This window comes from Drosophila ananassae, chromosome XL (assembly GCF_017639315.1).
Source record: "Drosophila ananassae strain 14024-0371.13 chromosome XL, ASM1763931v2, whole genome shotgun sequence".
Lineage (NCBI taxonomy): Eukaryota > Metazoa > Arthropoda > Insecta > Diptera > Drosophilidae > Drosophila > Drosophila ananassae.
In genome coordinates, this window is record NC_057931.1 from 14,321,376 (window position 1) to 14,338,944 (window position 17,569).

The 17,569-nt window shown below is 45.7% G+C and overlaps 2 protein-coding genes across 3 annotated transcripts in view; both read left to right on the top strand.

Annotated features, from left to right (window-relative positions):
- Positions 1–14,365, top strand: part of LOC6503181 — a 29,287-nt gene extending 14,922 nt beyond the window's left edge. For both annotated transcript variants that reach the window (XM_032455991.2, XM_032455992.2), the window contains exons 5-8: positions 7,616–8,019; positions 8,137–8,506; positions 8,568–9,962; positions 11,194–14,365. In XM_032455991.2, coding sequence (XP_032311882.1) covers positions 7,616–8,019; positions 8,137–8,506; positions 8,568–9,962; positions 11,194–11,643 — 2,619 coding nt within the window. In that variant the 3' untranslated portion in view covers positions 11,644–14,365. The remainder of the gene's footprint in view (positions 1–7,615; positions 8,020–8,136; positions 8,507–8,567; positions 9,963–11,193) is intronic.
- Positions 14,366–15,581: 1,216 nt separating this feature from the next.
- LOC6508747 (tryptophan 2,3-dioxygenase) lies at positions 15,582–17,569 on the top strand. The gene is made up of 6 exons (XM_001963561.4): positions 15,582–15,687; positions 15,777–15,937; positions 15,993–16,126; positions 16,183–16,792; positions 16,880–16,973; positions 17,040–17,569. The coding sequence occupies exons 1-6, from the start codon at positions 15,662–15,664 to the stop codon at positions 17,155–17,157; spliced, it is 1,143 nt and encodes a 380-aa protein (XP_001963597.1). The 5' UTR covers positions 15,582–15,661; the 3' UTR covers positions 17,158–17,569.

A 17,569-nucleotide genomic window follows, 5' to 3' on the forward strand; every position in this document is an offset into this window, starting at 1 on the left:
TGCCTCTTCTGGACCTCGGGCTCTTTCATCGAACGCTGGTTGCCCTCCGACGCAACGTTCCGGTTGGCGTTTCCCGGCCTACAATTTGGACATTTGGGCGTTACGGTGTTTGCCAATCCACATTTGTAACAGAAAAGCCTACGCTGAGCTGCTTCACAATCCATGTAGACATGACCCTCCTGCTGACAGTTCCAACAGGTGATCACTTTTCTGGGTGCGCCGCTAGAGATCGCCGCCACCGTATCTCCTAGTTTGTCCGTCGCGTTCATTTCGGCTGGTCCTCCTGTCCAGTAGGGATGCACCTCTTCCAGTCTTCCAACTCGTTGCTCCTCCCGGGGCTTGAATCCGGCGCTCACGCGATGCCTATGACCTGTTCCTCGCTCCAGATTTAGCACTCGTTCCACTTCCTTGCACTCATCGTGCAGGTGTTCTAGGGTGTAGACTCGCATTGGATAAATCCACTGCCTCATCGGTTCTAGGAGATTTCTTTTTGCCGTCTTGATGACCCAGTCGTTTTCCACTCCTGATTTCACCGAAGCTACCAGTCTACTTAGGGCCATAAAATACTCCTCCAGTGACTCCCCTTGCCGTTGCTTCCTCTCCGCGATATCCTGGATCCGATCGTAGTCGCCTCTATTGTCGCAATATCTGCGTTGCAGGGCTTCCTTTAACTCTCTCCAGTCTTGCGGCGGCTTGGTCCTTATTAGCAGCCAGTACCATTCGGATGCCTCTTCCGTCAACAACCGGTGGAAGTCTCGAAGCAGCTCAATCCACGGCATCCCATACTGTTTCTGAAGGTGTTCTACCCGGAACAGAAAATCTTCCGCCCTCATCGTTCCTGGACGACCTGAAAATTGGAAACCCCATTTGTCTATCGGAACATACTGCCGGCTCCTCTGTTGTGCTCCCTGTTCCTGCGGTACCATATATGTTCCCGCCATATTGGTGCTTCTGGGCCCGTCCATTTGCGATCCTTGGAAACTTCTATTCCTGCTCGAGCTCCGGTGCCTCCAATTATTCGGCGGTGGTGGAAACTCCCAATTACCGTTTCGCTCCGCTCTTTGGCTGCTTTCCGCTAGTACCCGGTTCAGCAAGGCGTTCGTTCCGACCGTTCCTAATGCGTCTCCTTGGCTTCTGTTGTTTCCTGTCCCTGAACTCGGTGGGGCAAGGAACACCGTGGCTTTCTCTGTCTTTTGTATGTCTCCTTGTTGCTTTCCCGAATTAGGAGAACCGCCATTTGAACCATTAGGCCGTGGATTCTCCACCTGGGTGGCCATGGAGGATTCTGATGACCTCGAGGAAGGAACTTTTCCGGAGTCCCGATCCAGCTTCCGGAGTATTTGTTCAAATCCCGTCCTCATGCACTGGTCGATCCTTCGATCCACCAGTTGGCTGAGATCTACCCTTAGCTGCTCTTGGGAGGTGTGAATGAGGGCCTGCATCTCTCGTCGATTGAAGGATGCATAGGCCTCTGCGTTTTCCAGGCTATACTGCTCCTGAATGGGATCTAATTGGACATGAGAGTACGTCCCGAATGGAGTTGATGCTTGTTCCATGCTGAGGTTCCTCGGGATTGCCCCCCTTTGTTGTGCGCTGAGTCGAGTGGTCTCTCTGCTATGCTCGTTACCGCCCTGAGCTCCCCCCTCCATGTCCAAATCTCTTTCCCCTTCTTCGAGCATCGATAGGCTGGGTCCACCCATAGAGTCCTATTTTTATTTTACTCAAGTTCCAATACGAATAATCCAATCTATTTATATGCTAGCGCTGACTGACTATAATAATTAATTTCGATACTGGTCGGTACCACCAGAATGTGTCCCCGATAACCAAAATAAATAAATAAATAAATAAATAGATAAATAAATAGACAAATATATAAATAAACAAAATGAATAAATAAACAAATTAAATAAATGAATAAATACATAAATAATTGAGAAAAAAAAATATACAAATGAACACTATTAAACCAAATAAACAAATGAATAAATAATTATACTATTAAATGTCGAAATAAATAAATAAATAATTACACAAACGCTCCCTCCTCAACTTTTGGACTAATAGACTTCTATAAAAAGTTCTCTTCGTAACACAACTATATCTGGTTTCCTATCTGGGGGCCATAAGGAAGGATGTTTGGGGTTCCGGATTGAGGCTTTCCGTCTGAACCGTGTTTTCCTGGATCTCCGGGTGAGTGTTATTAGCGGCATTGTCGACTATACTAACCATCAATTTTATTGATGGTTAATAGTCAAGATGCCTTAAGATATATATATATATTTAATATTTTTGTTTTCTATTTGTAGGGTTTTTTCTTCTGGTCCTACTTGGAGCAACGCAAAGGCTATTTGTGTTTAGCCGTTTGGGACTTCCGTTTTTGGTTCAGAACCCCTACAAATATAAAAAAAAATCTTTCTATCCTATTCCTCTATCAACGCATATGTATCCTTTGTAGTTTAAGACACAGCCGTTGTATTTCCTCCTTCTATTAATCTTATCCTTTTCCTATTATTATCTATCTCTACTTTAAGTCCTATCTATTTATCACAGTACATATCACAGTTCATTCCTTGTTGCGCAAATCGGCCTTTGGTCTATTCAGGCCCGATGTCGCATAGGGAATTCCAATTCAACTTTGATTTGTACTGCCATAACATGGACTCTATTTCCTTGCTTCTTTCGCAGTCCAGAAACCTACTAATTGGGGACCTCTCGAGCGGTTCTCCATTTAGCTTTCTGGACCCACGAAAGTAGAGGTTCCTCTTGTGGAGGCTATAGCGTTGGTTTCAAATTGGGCGCCATCTTGTTATGACCAACTCCTGGTCCTACGGTCCGCCAATCGGCATGGGTCTGGCTCCGGCTAGCTCTATTTGGAACAGTACCGCTCCTACTCCGGTATCTGAAGCATCGCACTGTACATAAAACATCCTTTTAAAATCCGGATGTCTCAGAACCGGTGATGCACTCAGCGCCTCCTTCAGCGTCCTTACGGACTTCTCCGCCTCCTCCGTCATCACGAACTTGCCTTTTTTTAAGGTATCCGTGAGCGGCGCCGCCAGTTCTGCAAAGTTCCGTATGAATCTTCGATACCACCATGCCATCCCGAGAAACCGTCGAACCTCCTTGGCACTTTTCGGAATCGTCACCTTCTTTATGGCCTCCACTTTCTCTGGGTCCGTCCTCACGATTCCTCCGCCGATCACATATCCCAGGTAACGCAGCTCCTTGAAGCAGAAGTGCGACTTCTTTAGGCCAATCGTCAGCCCTGCTGCCTTCAGGCTCCTGGATACCTCTTCCAGCATTTCCATGTGTTCCTGAAAATTTTCTGACACTACCAATAGGTCGTCCAGGTACACGAAGACGCTTTCCCTGAGCCTCTGCGGTATGACCTTGTCCATCAGCCGACACAGCCTTTGGGCTGCGTTTGTCAACCCGAATGGCATCACCACGAAATGGTACAACGGGCGTCCCGGGACCGTAAACGCCGTATACCTCTTGCTGGCTTCGTCCAGCTCTATCTGCCAGAACGCATGCTTAAGGTCCATACTAGAGATATACCTTGTCGTTTCTATGCGACTCAAGATCCCCTCGATGTTCTGCTGCGGATACGCGTCCTTGACCGTTATCTTGTTCAGCTTTCGGGCATCGAGGCAGAGGCGATTCTTTCCTGGCTTTCGGACTAACGTGATGGTGTTACTCCATGCACTGTCACTCTCCTCTATAACTCCCAGGCGTAGCATCTCATCTATTTCCTGGTAAATGAGTGTCTGCACCGCTTCAGATACCGGAGTAGGAGCGGTACTGTTCCAAATAGAGGAGGACAAAAGCGAACGTCCCATAGCCTTCTTTTCGCAGAAACTGAACCCAGCGCAGCGCAACTATAGCGTGACGGAGAAAGAATGTTTGGCAGCCGTGCTGGCGGTGGAACGTTTTCGTCCCTACATTGAGCTCATGCCGTGTAAGCTGATCACGGATCATTCGAGCCTACAATGGATCATGTCCGTCAAGAACCTGGCCGGAAGGTTAGCGAGGTGGTCGTTCAAGCTGCAACCATATCAGATGGCAATCGAGCACTGCAAAGGATCGGAGAACGTGGTGGCAGACACGCTCTCCAGGATGGTGGAAGCCGTTGAGGAACCAGAGGAAGACTGGATGGTCGGTTTCCAAACCACAGAATTTGAATCTCAAGAGTACATGGAATTAAAGCAGTTGCTCGAGGCGGAAAAGGATAGGTTTCCGGATGTGAAGATTGTGGATGGCTTCGTGTTCAAAAGGACCGAATGTAAAAGCGCGGTGGAGTTGGAAGAGAGCACCTGGAAGTTGTGGGTACCGGCCTCGCTGAGCGCGGCCATGATAGACCAGGCGCATTCCCCGCCCGATAAGGCTCATGGAGGGATGTCGAAGACCCTGCATCGCTTAAGGCAGCGATTTTATTGGCCAGGAATGGTGGCTCAGGTTCGGGCTTTTGTGAGGGAATGTCGGACTTGTAAGGAGACGAAGCCTACGAATAGCGGCCCGCGGCCAGGTCTAGGAGCCGAGACGGTAACCTACAGGCCATTCCAGAAGCTATACATAGATTTCCTGGGGAAATATCCGAGATCTCGAAAAGGGCACGCGTACATCTTTATTGTGGTAGACCATTTCTCAAAGTTCGTGTTCCTGAAAGCCATGAAGGAAGCAACAACGGCAGAGGTGGTTAGGTTCCTGGTGGGTGAGGTGTTTCACACCTTTGGAGTACCGGAGACCATTCACTCGGACAATGGGAAACAGTTCGTGGCAAAGCGATTCCAGGAAATGATACAGGAATTCCACATCCGCCATGTCAGGACAGCAGTGTATTCCCCTCAGTCGAATGCGGCAGAGAGGGTGAACCAGTCGGTACTGAACGCCATTAGGGCATACCTGGACGAGGACCACCGAGATTGGGACCTGTACCTGACGGAAATCGAAGCAGCTTTGAGAACGTCAGTGCATACGGCGACGGGGGTAACCCCGCACTTTGCCCTGTTTGGACAGCACAGGTTCACAGATGGAACCGACTATAAGGTGGCTAGGAGGTTAAAGGCACTGGAGGACAATGAGCTCCTGTGTTTGCCGCCGTCGGACAGGATCGCCTTGATCAGGGACGCAGTAAGGAGAAACTTGCACGGGGCACATGAAGCAAGTGCAAGAACTTATAACAGGAAGACGCGAGTGGTTCGGTTTCTGCCTGGCCAGGAAGTCTTCCGGAGGAATTTCGTCTTGAGCGACTTTGGGAAGAGCTTCAATGCCAAATTCGCAAGGAAGTTTGTGAAAGGCAGAATCCGAAGGCCGATCGGCGAAAATATGTATGAGCTAGAGAACCTGGACGGAAAGACCGCGGGAGTATTCCACGTAAAGGATCTGAGGCAGTGACACTAATAAGAAAGGGAGGAGGTAACGACCAGCGGAGAGGTGCCTGGAAGAGAGAGGAAAATATAAATCAGGCATCTTGTAGACATGGAGATACTTGCGGGACAGGAAGACGCCGGCGGAGAGAAGTTGAGTGCCGAGTGACATCGAGAATCCGAGGGGTCGTCTCCCACGTTGGGCGCTGAAGATAGGGTCCAGAGCCGCCTCCCGAGCATGGGTCTGATCCAAAGAGTAGAGCCGAATCGTCCATCTTTCCATTGTCATTTGACGCTAATAAGCGTAAAATGCTAATGTGGCTGTTGTGGCCGATGTAAACAATCGGAGCAGGGCTGCCACATAGGGAAGAAAAGGGCTGCCACATAGGGAAGAAAAGGGCGACAGGGCTGCCACCTAGTCCCGGGCAGGGAAATTTTTGAAAAAGAGGGTGATGACCTGGGACGGATCGGGTCCGGAACAACGGTCCGATCCGAATGACCATGCCAGGTAGAGATCGAAGGTGAATTGAAAGGCAGTGGTCAAGCGGTGCGGTCGCAGGCACATAAGAAAAAAAGAGGAAGAAAAAAAAAAAAAAAAGGAGAGGAGAAAGAGCTTTCTCAGGTGCGGTGACGCGGAAAAAAAAATATAATTTCGCCGGAAGTGAGGGAGAAAAAAGCGGGAAGCAGGATCGGCAGGAAGATCAGGTAAGTGGTCGGTCCAGGAGGGAGAGCCTTAATTAATGGGCTTCTTCATTTCCAGGACCGACCAGACTCGCATCTCCGGGGGAAGAAGCCAGGCCGGGAAGGAAACGAAACTAGGCCTGGCACATATTTATTTGGGGACTTAAGATATAAAAAAAATCAAAGAATCAACGGTCATTTGATCCCCCCCCCTTTTTCCTATCGATTTTTGGCGCCGCAGTTTTTTTGGCGCCTTGCGAAAAATAGAAGCCGGGCCTGAGATGTGCTGGTGAAGTGCGGCTGCAGGTGTTGGTTCGACCCACCGAGAACGGATCGCAGGCTAAGAGGCTCTTTCCTTCTATGCGTATAACGGGTTGGCCGTAATCCGGAGAATTGCCTTATCTTCTCGGGGCCGGAATCCGCCCACAAGGAAAGAAGCCGGAAGAGTAGCTGATTGGAAATCCGACGTGGATTTTAGAACCTTCCGAGGGAACCGTTTTTGCCTTTGTGGATTATTTGTTTCTAGTTATTAATAGTTATTTATTATTTATTTTTTTTTTTATATATATACCCATTTAATTTTCTTGTGTTGTTGTATATGTATTTTCATTCAAATATTCCGTAATTTCTTTTTAATCTGTTTTTGTTTTTTTTATGTATATATATTTATTGATTTAGTTCCTTTTTTTTATACATAAATGTAAGTTCCGATCGCGGCCGTTGGAGCTAACGGTTGGCAATTTCCCAAAGAAATTCGGTAAATTTCCTTTTTGGTTTTGGCGGTAGTCCCTACGTATTAAGGAGAGCTCTCTTAGGTAGGGATATAAATCCGGGCGAAAGTGGCATTAATATAATATCAGGATAATGATGAGGATGTAAGCCATGAGCGAAACCAAAGCGTCGGAATAGAAAAAAAAAAAAAAAAAGATAAAGGATAAAAACTAATTAAGTATCATTTGTAAAATTGTTTAATAAATTATAAAAGGAACAATGAAGACTGAGTAGAGGATAAGTTGGGGGGTTAGGGGTAGGATAATGGGAAAGTAGGAGGGGATTGAGAGGAAAGAAATAGGGGCGGACGCACGAGATGGCCAGCGTTCCGCTACGGAAGGGAGGGCAGGCCAAACTACTCCAGGTCAGCAGGAGTAGGACAGAGATCCCGCGTTAGTCTTGTGAGGATGAGTGTTAGGAGTTTGTCTCAGTATGTTAGTATTTGAATTTAAATGTTGCGGGGGATTTAGTGTTGTGAAACGTCTAACGTGTGCTGTTTAGTATATGTTGGATGTTCTATTTTTGTTAGCGGTCTATATGGGAAGGGTCAGGGAAACCACGGCCCTGGTTGAGCTAGCCGGAGCCAGACCCATGCCGATTGGCGGACCGTAGGACCAGGAGTTGGTCATAACAAATAAAGCCTATTTTTTAAATTTATTTGAAGCGTTATGCATTATTTAAAAGGAAAAGATTTCAAAGAGTAGGCGGGAAAATGCCAGCGCGTGTTAGGAATATTTTATGTTCTTAACTTTTCACGACTTATAAGTAAAGCCTGTGTACTTTTCTCATGACAGCAATCTGATGACCAGAACAACACCACCTCGGAGGACGAGAGCGGTGCCACAAAGCGTTCCGTGCGTTTCGTGACCGAGGACCAGGCCAATGCCGGAACCGATAGTGATGCCCAATCCCTCGCCGGGGAGCTGGACGACAGCGAGAACCAGATCAACGAGCTGATCCCGATCAAGAAGCACTCCACACTGTTCAACAATGCCCTGCGTCCCAATTCTGCGGTGCGCCAGCTGTTCCCCAGCGTTTCGGCCCAGCAGGCTCCGGTTCTGACCTCGGAGGCGCTCCGGGCCTTCGATGAGTCCAAGCGGGCCGGATGCCTGGTCACCCATCTGCCGGGCAGTTGCGGGGACTCGGATACACTGCGTCGCAGCATGGAGAGGAATATATTGCGGCGATCGTTGATCAAGTAAGTAAACCTGGACCGCGATTTCGAGAATTCTTCCAAAATGCCAACTCTGGAAATACGGCTCTAGAAATCAGCACCCCAAATCTTTTATTTAAACTTTTCCCTATCCACTTACAGGAAAAAGGCCGTAAAATCGGATATATCCTTGGAAGAGCGCATCAAACAGTTGACCTGCGACATAGACGAAGATCTGGCCGAGGAACTGCAACGGGCTGTGGACGAAGACGCCGAGGCGGGAGAAAGGGCTACCGATGAGCTGGCTCAAAGGGACAGTCCTGCTGGCGAGGAGAATCCCAACCCAGTGCCGGGATCGGGTGCAGGGCAAAAGTTTATGAATGGCGAGAAAAGCTTCTCGCCGAGCAGCTCTGTGTCCAGCTCCTCGAGTGGATCGTCGGCCTACAAGAAGATAGCCGATATATTCAATCGCGACAAAAAGCAGGAGAAGATCATGGAAATGGAAGAGAATCCCATAGTGATTATCCCACAGGTATGTAGGTCACAAGAAATGATCAATATTTGGGATGATCTAATGACTCTTTCCTTTTCAGGAGTGCCGTTGCCCGGCAGCCCCGGACTTGGGCATGGGCATCCAGGTGCCAGTGGTTCACACCCAAATCCATCGGACTCCTCCCCGCCAGACGGAGCCGAAACGACAGTTCTTGTCCTCCACCTTGGCGCCGCTGACCGCCTGTGTGGCCGGCAACAAGGACGATCTCTCCTCGTACTACACCCTGGCGGCCGCTGCTGCCGGTCATCCGCATGCCCATGGCCACGCCCACGCCCATGCCCATGCCGCCCACTATGCTGCCGCCGCCGCGTCAGCGGACTTCAATATGAGCCAGCTTTTGGGGGCAGCAGCTGCGGCAGCCGCCTCCGGGGATCCGGCGGCCCAACATGCCGCCGCCATGGCTGCCCAGGGACTGGCCCAGGGCCTGGGTGCAACCGGAGAAGCTATGGCCAGCGGCGAGGAGGCGCGCAAGGTGGCACCGGACGTAATTGCCGGAACGCCAGGCCAGGAGGTGGCCGGACGGGCGGAACAGGACGAACTGGCCGCCTTCGCCCAGGCGGAGTCGAAGCGAACTGAGCAGCTGAAGAAGCGCTACACCGGGGCTGATCCCTCCCAATCCCAGGCCAGTAGCGACGACGACGAGCAAAACGACTACGGGTTCAACAAAAGGCCGTCGGTGCGCGGGATCAAGCCCAAGTTTAGCTCCACCAACGAGATTCTGGCCCAAATGCAGGAGCAGCTGACGGCGGCCATTCCCGCCACCGTGGTGAACAGTCAACCAGTACCGCAGGCCGTCAAGTCCTATGCCATGCCCAACACTCTCAAGCAGAACCCCTCGCCGCAGAACGTGCCACAACAACAACAGCAACAACAGCAGCAGCAACAGCAGCAGCAACAGATGCAACAACAGCAGCAGCAACAGATGCAGCAGCAAATGGCTGCCGCTCTTCAAAAGACGGAGCAGAGGACGTGGAGCTTCTACAGTGAGACCGGCGAGCAGCAGCGCTTCCCCATGGATGCGGCCGCCATACAACAGACCTACTACCAGACCCTGCCCGCCGGCACCATGTTCCGCCAGACCATGATCCAGCAAGGCGCGGCCACAGCTGCTGGCGGCGCTGGCGGACCGGACGACGCATCGCTTCTCTACGCCGCCGCTGCCGCCGCCGCAGCGGGCCAGAACTGCCAGAGCATGACGACAACAGCGACGGCCACGGCCATCGAGCAGAGCAAGCACAGCACGGCCAGCTACAGCAGCCACTTCGCCCGGAGCCCCACCAGGCGGCCGGAGTCGCCGCCGCCGTTGAGGAACTACCACCAGACCATGGTGCTCATTCCGTACAATGCGGAGACCTACTCCCAGTTCGCTACCAGCAGCAGTGTCGACCCCAAGCTTGCTCACATTCAGCGGCAGAACATTCTCGAATACCAGCAGGTGCGTGCGACAGGAGCGAGGAGCACAAACAGTGCTTCCTAAGTAGACGAAAATGCTAATCGCAACCGAAGCAGGATGATATCCCCAAGTCCCTAACATATACATATATCCTTAAACAGCTAAAGCTGATGCATTCCCAGAATAACCTGGATTCCCGATTTGGGCCAAAAAGCACACCCAAGGCACAAAGTAACAGCGTATCAGATCTTCATTCGATATTCCCAGAATCCATTCAATCATCCTCTGATCCTTGTTCCGTGTCGTCGGCATCTTAAAGCTTCGAAATTTCCGCCCAGCCGATGAGAGAGCGCTCTTCAGCAGATTTCTGGCCTTCTTCGTGGTCCTTCGTTGGATCTTTCTTTTCGTAGGGAACTGGCCCAGCCCGGAAACCTAAGCGAGCTGGGATAGGATCGGGACAGTCAAGTAACCTTACATGGCTTGGGTCTTATTCGATAGAGGAATTATTCGGTTTTTGATGCATCCTAACTTTTAGAATGAAAGTCAGATTTTTTCCCTCAAATCCGAAAATTGTAATCATCACAGCTTACTCTCATTGGCAGTTTTTTTTATATATTATTTAGTCGGAAACGCTGTTTAAAGATGCTTGCCACCATCCTTGCCAGACGTTTTTTGGGAATCTATTTACCTCAGAGAGGAGGGTTTCAGGGACTCTTTCGGGCTTTAATTGCTTTCCTAACATTTATTTAACGCTTCACCAAGCGTTATAGGGGAGTTCCGCGACTATATGATACCCGGTACTCATCTCGTCCAGTCGCACTTTAATAAACCTTAAAATTATAGAATCTTGAACTTCTATTAAAGTCTCAGTTGCATACTTTTGTACTTTTGTATCCAGTAGAGAAACAGAACTTTCATTTTCCCAAATTTTAACACAAACTGGATCTGCGTGGGTTAGTACCCAGTTAGTAGAAGCTTGCGTGCCAAATCTTACGCTCTTTCCCTTAGTGTCTCCGATACGTTCCGGCAAAAAATCGTATAGTTTTATCTATCATAGTCTTTAATATCCACGTGTTCAGACCGACATGGCTATACCGACTCGGTTGTTGATGGTGATCAAAAATATATATTGTTGTATGGGGTCGGAGAGGATTCCTTCTCCCTGTTGCATATATTCACAAAAAAATAATATACCCTTGTACTCTACTAGTACCGGATATAAAAAATTACTTTCGAAACCCCACTTATACTTCCTTTTGAACCCAAACCCTAGGTCACCCAACAAACGATCCGTGTGCCCATTGGTTACGCCCTGCCCGGCATGCAGCTGCATGTTGTGAGTGGGCGTGGTCATGCCGCCCACTATGCTCAGCACCAGCAACAGCAGCAGCACCCTCAACAGCAGCAGCAGCAACAGCAGCAGCAGCAACAACGCCTAATTGCCGGACACTATCAGTTCGGGCCGGAGGGAGGCATGCCAGTGTTTAGTGAGCGGGGAGTGCCAGAGGGAGCAGCCGCCGTGTCGCACAGTGATTGCAACGCCATGGTATCGCCAACGGGAGGAGCAGCAGCAGCAGCAGCAGCAGCTCAACAGCAACAGCAGCAACACCAACACCAACACCAGCAGCAGCAACAGGCGGCCGTGGCTGCGGCGGCAGCTGCCGGAGGCGGAATGGGCGTGGCTCAAGCCCAGGGATCCGTGTATTATGCGATGAATGTATGACCCGCGATGGAATAGTCGCTGCCAGCGGCGGTCATTGTCGAGCGCCGCCAGTGTCAACGTGTCGAGTTGTCAGCGACTTCAGTCCATCTGGGGAGTGGAGGACTGGGCGGGGGACTGGGCGGCAGATGAGCCACCAGTGGACTCCCGATAGCCCCAATAATCCACCACTCAGCCAAGTGAGAATGTCCTCGAGTGCGAGTTCCCATCCGCTGATTTGAGTTGCCCCTCAGTTGACCCTAGCGAGCGTTTTGCTTTTATTTTTTCTTCGATTTTCCTTTAAAGTTAAAACATATGTATATCCTAATTGGTAATCGTATTCCATGTTAACGTATGTATCTTTGTCGTGTTTTAACCTGATCCTTGGGCGTCCCAAAAGGATTTTATTTAATGACTAAGACGAACGATGAAAGTCTAAACCAAAATACACAACCGAACACATGAATTTATTTCGAGCATATACAATGCTGGGTGCTAGTTATGCAAAAAAAAAAAAAAACAAAAAGAATAAAATACAAAAAATAAAATTTTAAGTTTAAAACACTTAAATTTAGTACATCATTTTTTTAACCACTATTTATTTTTTGGCTTTGCTGTTAACCATAAAAAACCGAGTTTTGCTCAATGGAAAAAGTGCATTTGATTTATACATTTTTTGGTGTGAGAAACGCATCTATATATGAAATCATAATTATATAAATGTATGTATCTAAATATGCGATTGCTAAACTAAATTATACACAAATTATATTGAATTGTATTGAATTGATATTACAAAGTATTTCCAATGTAGTGCAATTTGTTGCTAACTCCAAAAGTTCTCTTATCGAAGAGTATTATATATTTAAAAAAATATATCTGATGAACATCAAAATTATAGAAATATTTTTAGGCATAGGCTTCATTTACGAGTATATGAATTTTAATTTTAGTTGAACGCCTTTTTTTGTCATAGCATTATATACAATAAATTACAAGTTTTTACAAACGTTTGTTATGATTTTGTTACGCTTAAGAGATATTATATAGACTTGTAAAAGTTATCCTCCAACAAGAAGGATCTATATGCTACAGTTTGTTTTGGTTTCATTGCATTCTTCATCTTCCGAAACAGAAAACAGAAAAAGACAACAGAAAAGAGAGCAAATGCGAAGAATTGCTTTTAGAGATAAGAGAAACAAGAAATCAGGTGGCTTAAAGTGCAGCATATTTTTTGGCGCTCCCAGGGACTTTTCAAATCTCCGGAAATGATTGCCTCTGTCTATCTCTCTCTCTCTCTCTCTCTCTACCCAGAAACGAGAGTATTTAGTGCCAAAATCTTTCTCTCTCAGTCATTCCTTGAAAAGCCTCATTCCATCTAGATTCTAGCCGATAAAAGTCACGAAGAAAATACTATATACAAGTCATGAGATCATGGATAAAAAATGTTAGAAAACACTCACACACACTTGTGCTAGTATATAGGTACATACATAGATACATATACATACATACATAGCACGTAAAACAAAAAGAACAAAAGTATATAAGTATTGTATTTCAATTGAGCTATTGTGTTAATGTCTATAACGAACATATTGAAACTATTGAAGGAGAAGAAGTGAAGAATAATGGAGTGCAATACCGCTAGCTTCCGGAAACGGAAGTTGAGAAAAGTAAACAGGAAACCGTAACCTTAACCTTAAATAAGACAAAAACCACAAACAACAGACAACGCATTGCAGTGAGACCGCGCGAAAGAGATAGTTAGATATTATTAGCCAGCTAGAAAGAGTCAGAGAGAATGAATTTAGAAAGAAATGGCGCGCATAACGAAACAATTTAGTCTTAGATTAAAGAAAGGCGACTTAAACGATTAACGCTATTAGCTATAAACGATAAACTAAAGCGTGGTTTTAGGCGTTTGAACATTAATTTTTCAGTTTCCATTTCCGTTTCCGTTCCGCATTATTGAGAACCACTGAGAGAAAGCAGCATTAGAATTGACTAGGAAATGCAGCGCGATTTGCATATTATAATTAATTATTTAGGGAGCCAGGTAGCGAGCGAGAATAAAGCGATAAATTATAAATAATTATATGTATATATACATAGAGGCATATATATATGTATACATAGATATATACTAGATGTTTATGTAATACATAAATGGCATTGAACGAATTCCCAAGCACATTGCAAAATCCCCCTAAAATCGCATTATTATACAGTCCCACAAACCTCAAATGTTTTTTGTGTTTTTGCAATAAATAAATACAAATAAACAAGTGGAAGCCCCATAATTTTTTCTATGCAAATGTAGTTGAAAATTATTTATATATATACATATATATGTGAGGAGAAGAGATAAAAAAAAATATATATATATGTATATTTAGAAACACATAGACAGTATCCTATTCGAATGATTTTGAGTCCTGAGTTTGTCAAAAAAAAGGAAACAACAGAAATGTGTATGAAATAGTAGACTAAGATCGAATATTATTATTAACCTTGCATGACTCTATGTGTATGTCTGGGAGAATCCAACAAAACGAATATAAAAACAACAAAAAATAAAATAAAATATAAAAACGACATTTACAATTGTTGTAAGCGATGGATCGAACCGTGAAAATATCGAGAGATCACGCGAAAAAAGAAAACACGAGTATATAACAAATTTCAATAAATATATGACTGAGCCACTGACTCAAAAATACATTTTAAACAACAAAAGAAACCAGAAATATATGAGAAATAAAGAAACAAATGATAAGCCGAAGAAAATCTAACAAACTTTGATTTTTTATTGGTTTTTGAAAGAATATCGCTTTTTTTGTTCTCCTGAAGGGTAAGAAAATTTGGTGCCAATGCATGCATTTTATTTGCCACGAGTAAAAGTATCTGATATCAATTTTGGTGACGAAAAAATCCAATATATGTAGGTACAAAGATACACATATAAAAATTCATCAAAAACGTGAGGCGTAATATGTGGACAACCCCAAATACCCCAAGTTGGCCACTAGGTCAACGTAATTAGGCCACTTTTCTCCAAACTTTACAACGTTACTTACAATAGCAGAGCAGAGTAGCAGAGGTAGAAGAGGCTGCATGTTTCTTGGAACATTTCGTCCGGAGTATGTTCGGAGTCCACTCGAAGTTGCATGCTCAACCGGTTAAAGCATTCGGCTATACAACTTCATAATAATCAACTGCTTCTTATTTAAATAAAAATATTCTACTTTTTCCAAATTTTTTTTGTGCGCAAACTACAAGAAGTTAATAGGCAATCGAATATTTGTACGTATGTATGTACACATATTGGTGGCTCCACCTATCAGACTATTCTTCAGTAAGAAAAACTTAGTATAGTCATTCGTTGTGAAGTTAGCATTTTTTCTTCACCAAAATTGATATTAGCTATTGTGGGTGTGGCATGCGCGTTCGTCACCGGTAATTTTCTCTCTCTAGAGTTTTTTTATTTGATTGAGAATATTTAAGATTCGTTTAAAATTTACAATGTCACTTCGTACCGCTATAATTTATTATAATTATAAATTTTGCAATTTGTTTCAAATATTCGATTAAAGTTGATAGCTTACACTTAAAGAAATTGTTCAGGATTTTGTATTAAATGTAAGCATAAAATGCAAACTACAGAAATATAGGAATCAATAAATTATTTAAATTTCAATATAATTATATTTTAAGATTCAATTAAAACAACTTCATTATGTTTTTATAAGTTTGCTATGTTGTTTATATTTTTTTACATTTTGTTGAAGTATTTTTGGAATCATTTAGATTTATTTTTGTGCAAAACATATTTGTTTGCTTCAAGTTTTCACCTCCATCTGATAATCGGCTTAAATTTCTTCTAGTTTTGGGCGGCAAGGGCTTCCGAGGGGGTGAGGGGGCGGACTGTCAAGCGGAACGGACGCCGACGTCGACGTTATCTCTTCACTGGCATCTTGGCCGGAGATTCAGTTCGTCAGCGTCCGCCGCTCGAGGAGCATCTGAAAAAAATAGTAAAAAGATGAGCTGTCCCTACGCAGGAAGCGGGTCAGTGGTGGTGATCCAAACTATTAAATTTAAGATTAGAAAACTAGAAGCAAAGCCTTGACCCTAAAAACATCTATGAAAAAACACAGAAACGATCACGATGACGCTGCGGTTCCCCTGTCCACCGAAGTGGGCAAAATCTACGGCGAGTACCTGATGCTGGACAAGCTGTTGGATGCCCAGTGCATGCTCTCCAAGGAGGACAAGCGACCGGTTCACGACGAGCACCTCTTTATAATCACCCACCAGGGTAGGTCTGAGGGCCTGAGTACTGGCAGTCTGAGATTTCATTTATATTTTCGCAGCCTACGAACTGTGGTTCAAACAAATTATTTTCGAGTTCGACTCCATCAGGGACATGTTGGACGCGGAGGTGATTGACGAGACCAAGACCCTGGAGATTGTCAAAAGACTCAATCGGGTGGTTCTCATATTAAAGGTAATTCTTTAAAGCTACCAACGAAATAAGTTAAATCTAACCTTAGCTCTTTCTAGCTCCTTGTGGACCAGGTGCCCATATTGGAGACCATGACTCCTTTGGATTTTATGGACTTCCGAAAGTACTTGGCCCCCGCCTCAGGATTTCAGTCCCTACAGTTCCGTCTTATCGAAAACAAACTCGGAGTCCTCACGGAACAGAGGGTTCGATATAATCAGAAGTACTCAGACGTCTTTGGGGGCGACGAAGATGCTCTGACCGCCATCAGGAGCTCCGAGCAGGAACCCTCGCTCCTAGAACTGGTCCAGCGTTGGCTGGAGCGCACACCCGGCCTGGAGGAGAGTGGCTTCAACTTCTGGGAGAAGTTCCAGCAGAGCGTGGACAAGTTTCTGGAGGCCCAAGTGCACAGTGCCATGGAAGAGCCAGTGGAGCGGGCCAAGAACTACCGATTGATGGACATTGAGAAGCGCCGAGAGGTCTACCGCTCCATCTTCGACCCGGCGGTCCACGACGCTCTAGTGAGGCGGGGGGATCGACGGTTCAGTCACCGGGCACTCCAGGGCGCCATTATGATTACGTTTTACCGCGACGAGCCGAGATTCAGCCAGCCCCACCAGCTGCTCACCCTGCTCATGGACATTGATTCCCTGATTACCAAGTGGAGATGTAAGTATCCTCCGATCTTTGCAATGTGACACTATTGGCCACCTTTGCTTTTATTGCAAAATACATTTTTATTGCAACCTCTTCCAGACAATCACGTGATCATGGTGCAACGCATGATTGGCTCCCAGCAGCTCGGCACCGGCGGCTCATCCGGCTATCAATATCTTCGCTCCACTCTCAGGTAACTGACTCACCTGTTCCTCAGTGGATCAGATCATTGACCCACACCACTCTCTCTTTCTGGCAGTGATCGGTATAAGGTTTTCCTGGATTTGTTCAACCTGTCCACCTTTTTGATTCCCCGCGAGGCCATTCCGCCACTGGACGAGTCCATTCGAAAAAAACTCATCAACAAGAGCGTCTGACATTGGTCAGGAGCTGAATAAAATGGAGGAAACCCCTTAAGTTCATGCCCTGCCCCGGCTTACTATTTGTTTTTTATTCGTTTTTTTTTCTACAAACAAATATATCACACATATACCTAAATTTGAAAAAATTGTTAAACTCTTTGTTTTCTTAAAAATAACAAATATAGGTTCTATACGTGCACTACATTTTCAGTTTTCCTGCTTCAAAGCCCAAAAATATGCTCTATAAATCCATTTTGAAACCTTATTCTTCTCATTCTATTTAATTTAGTTTCGCTAGTTTGCTTAAATATAAAACATACATATTTGTATTCCTTTCAAGAAAGAAAACAAGAAAGAAATATTTGATTATTTTTTTAAGAGAGAAACTTTTAAATTATATTATAACTACTTTTGTAATATTATCGAA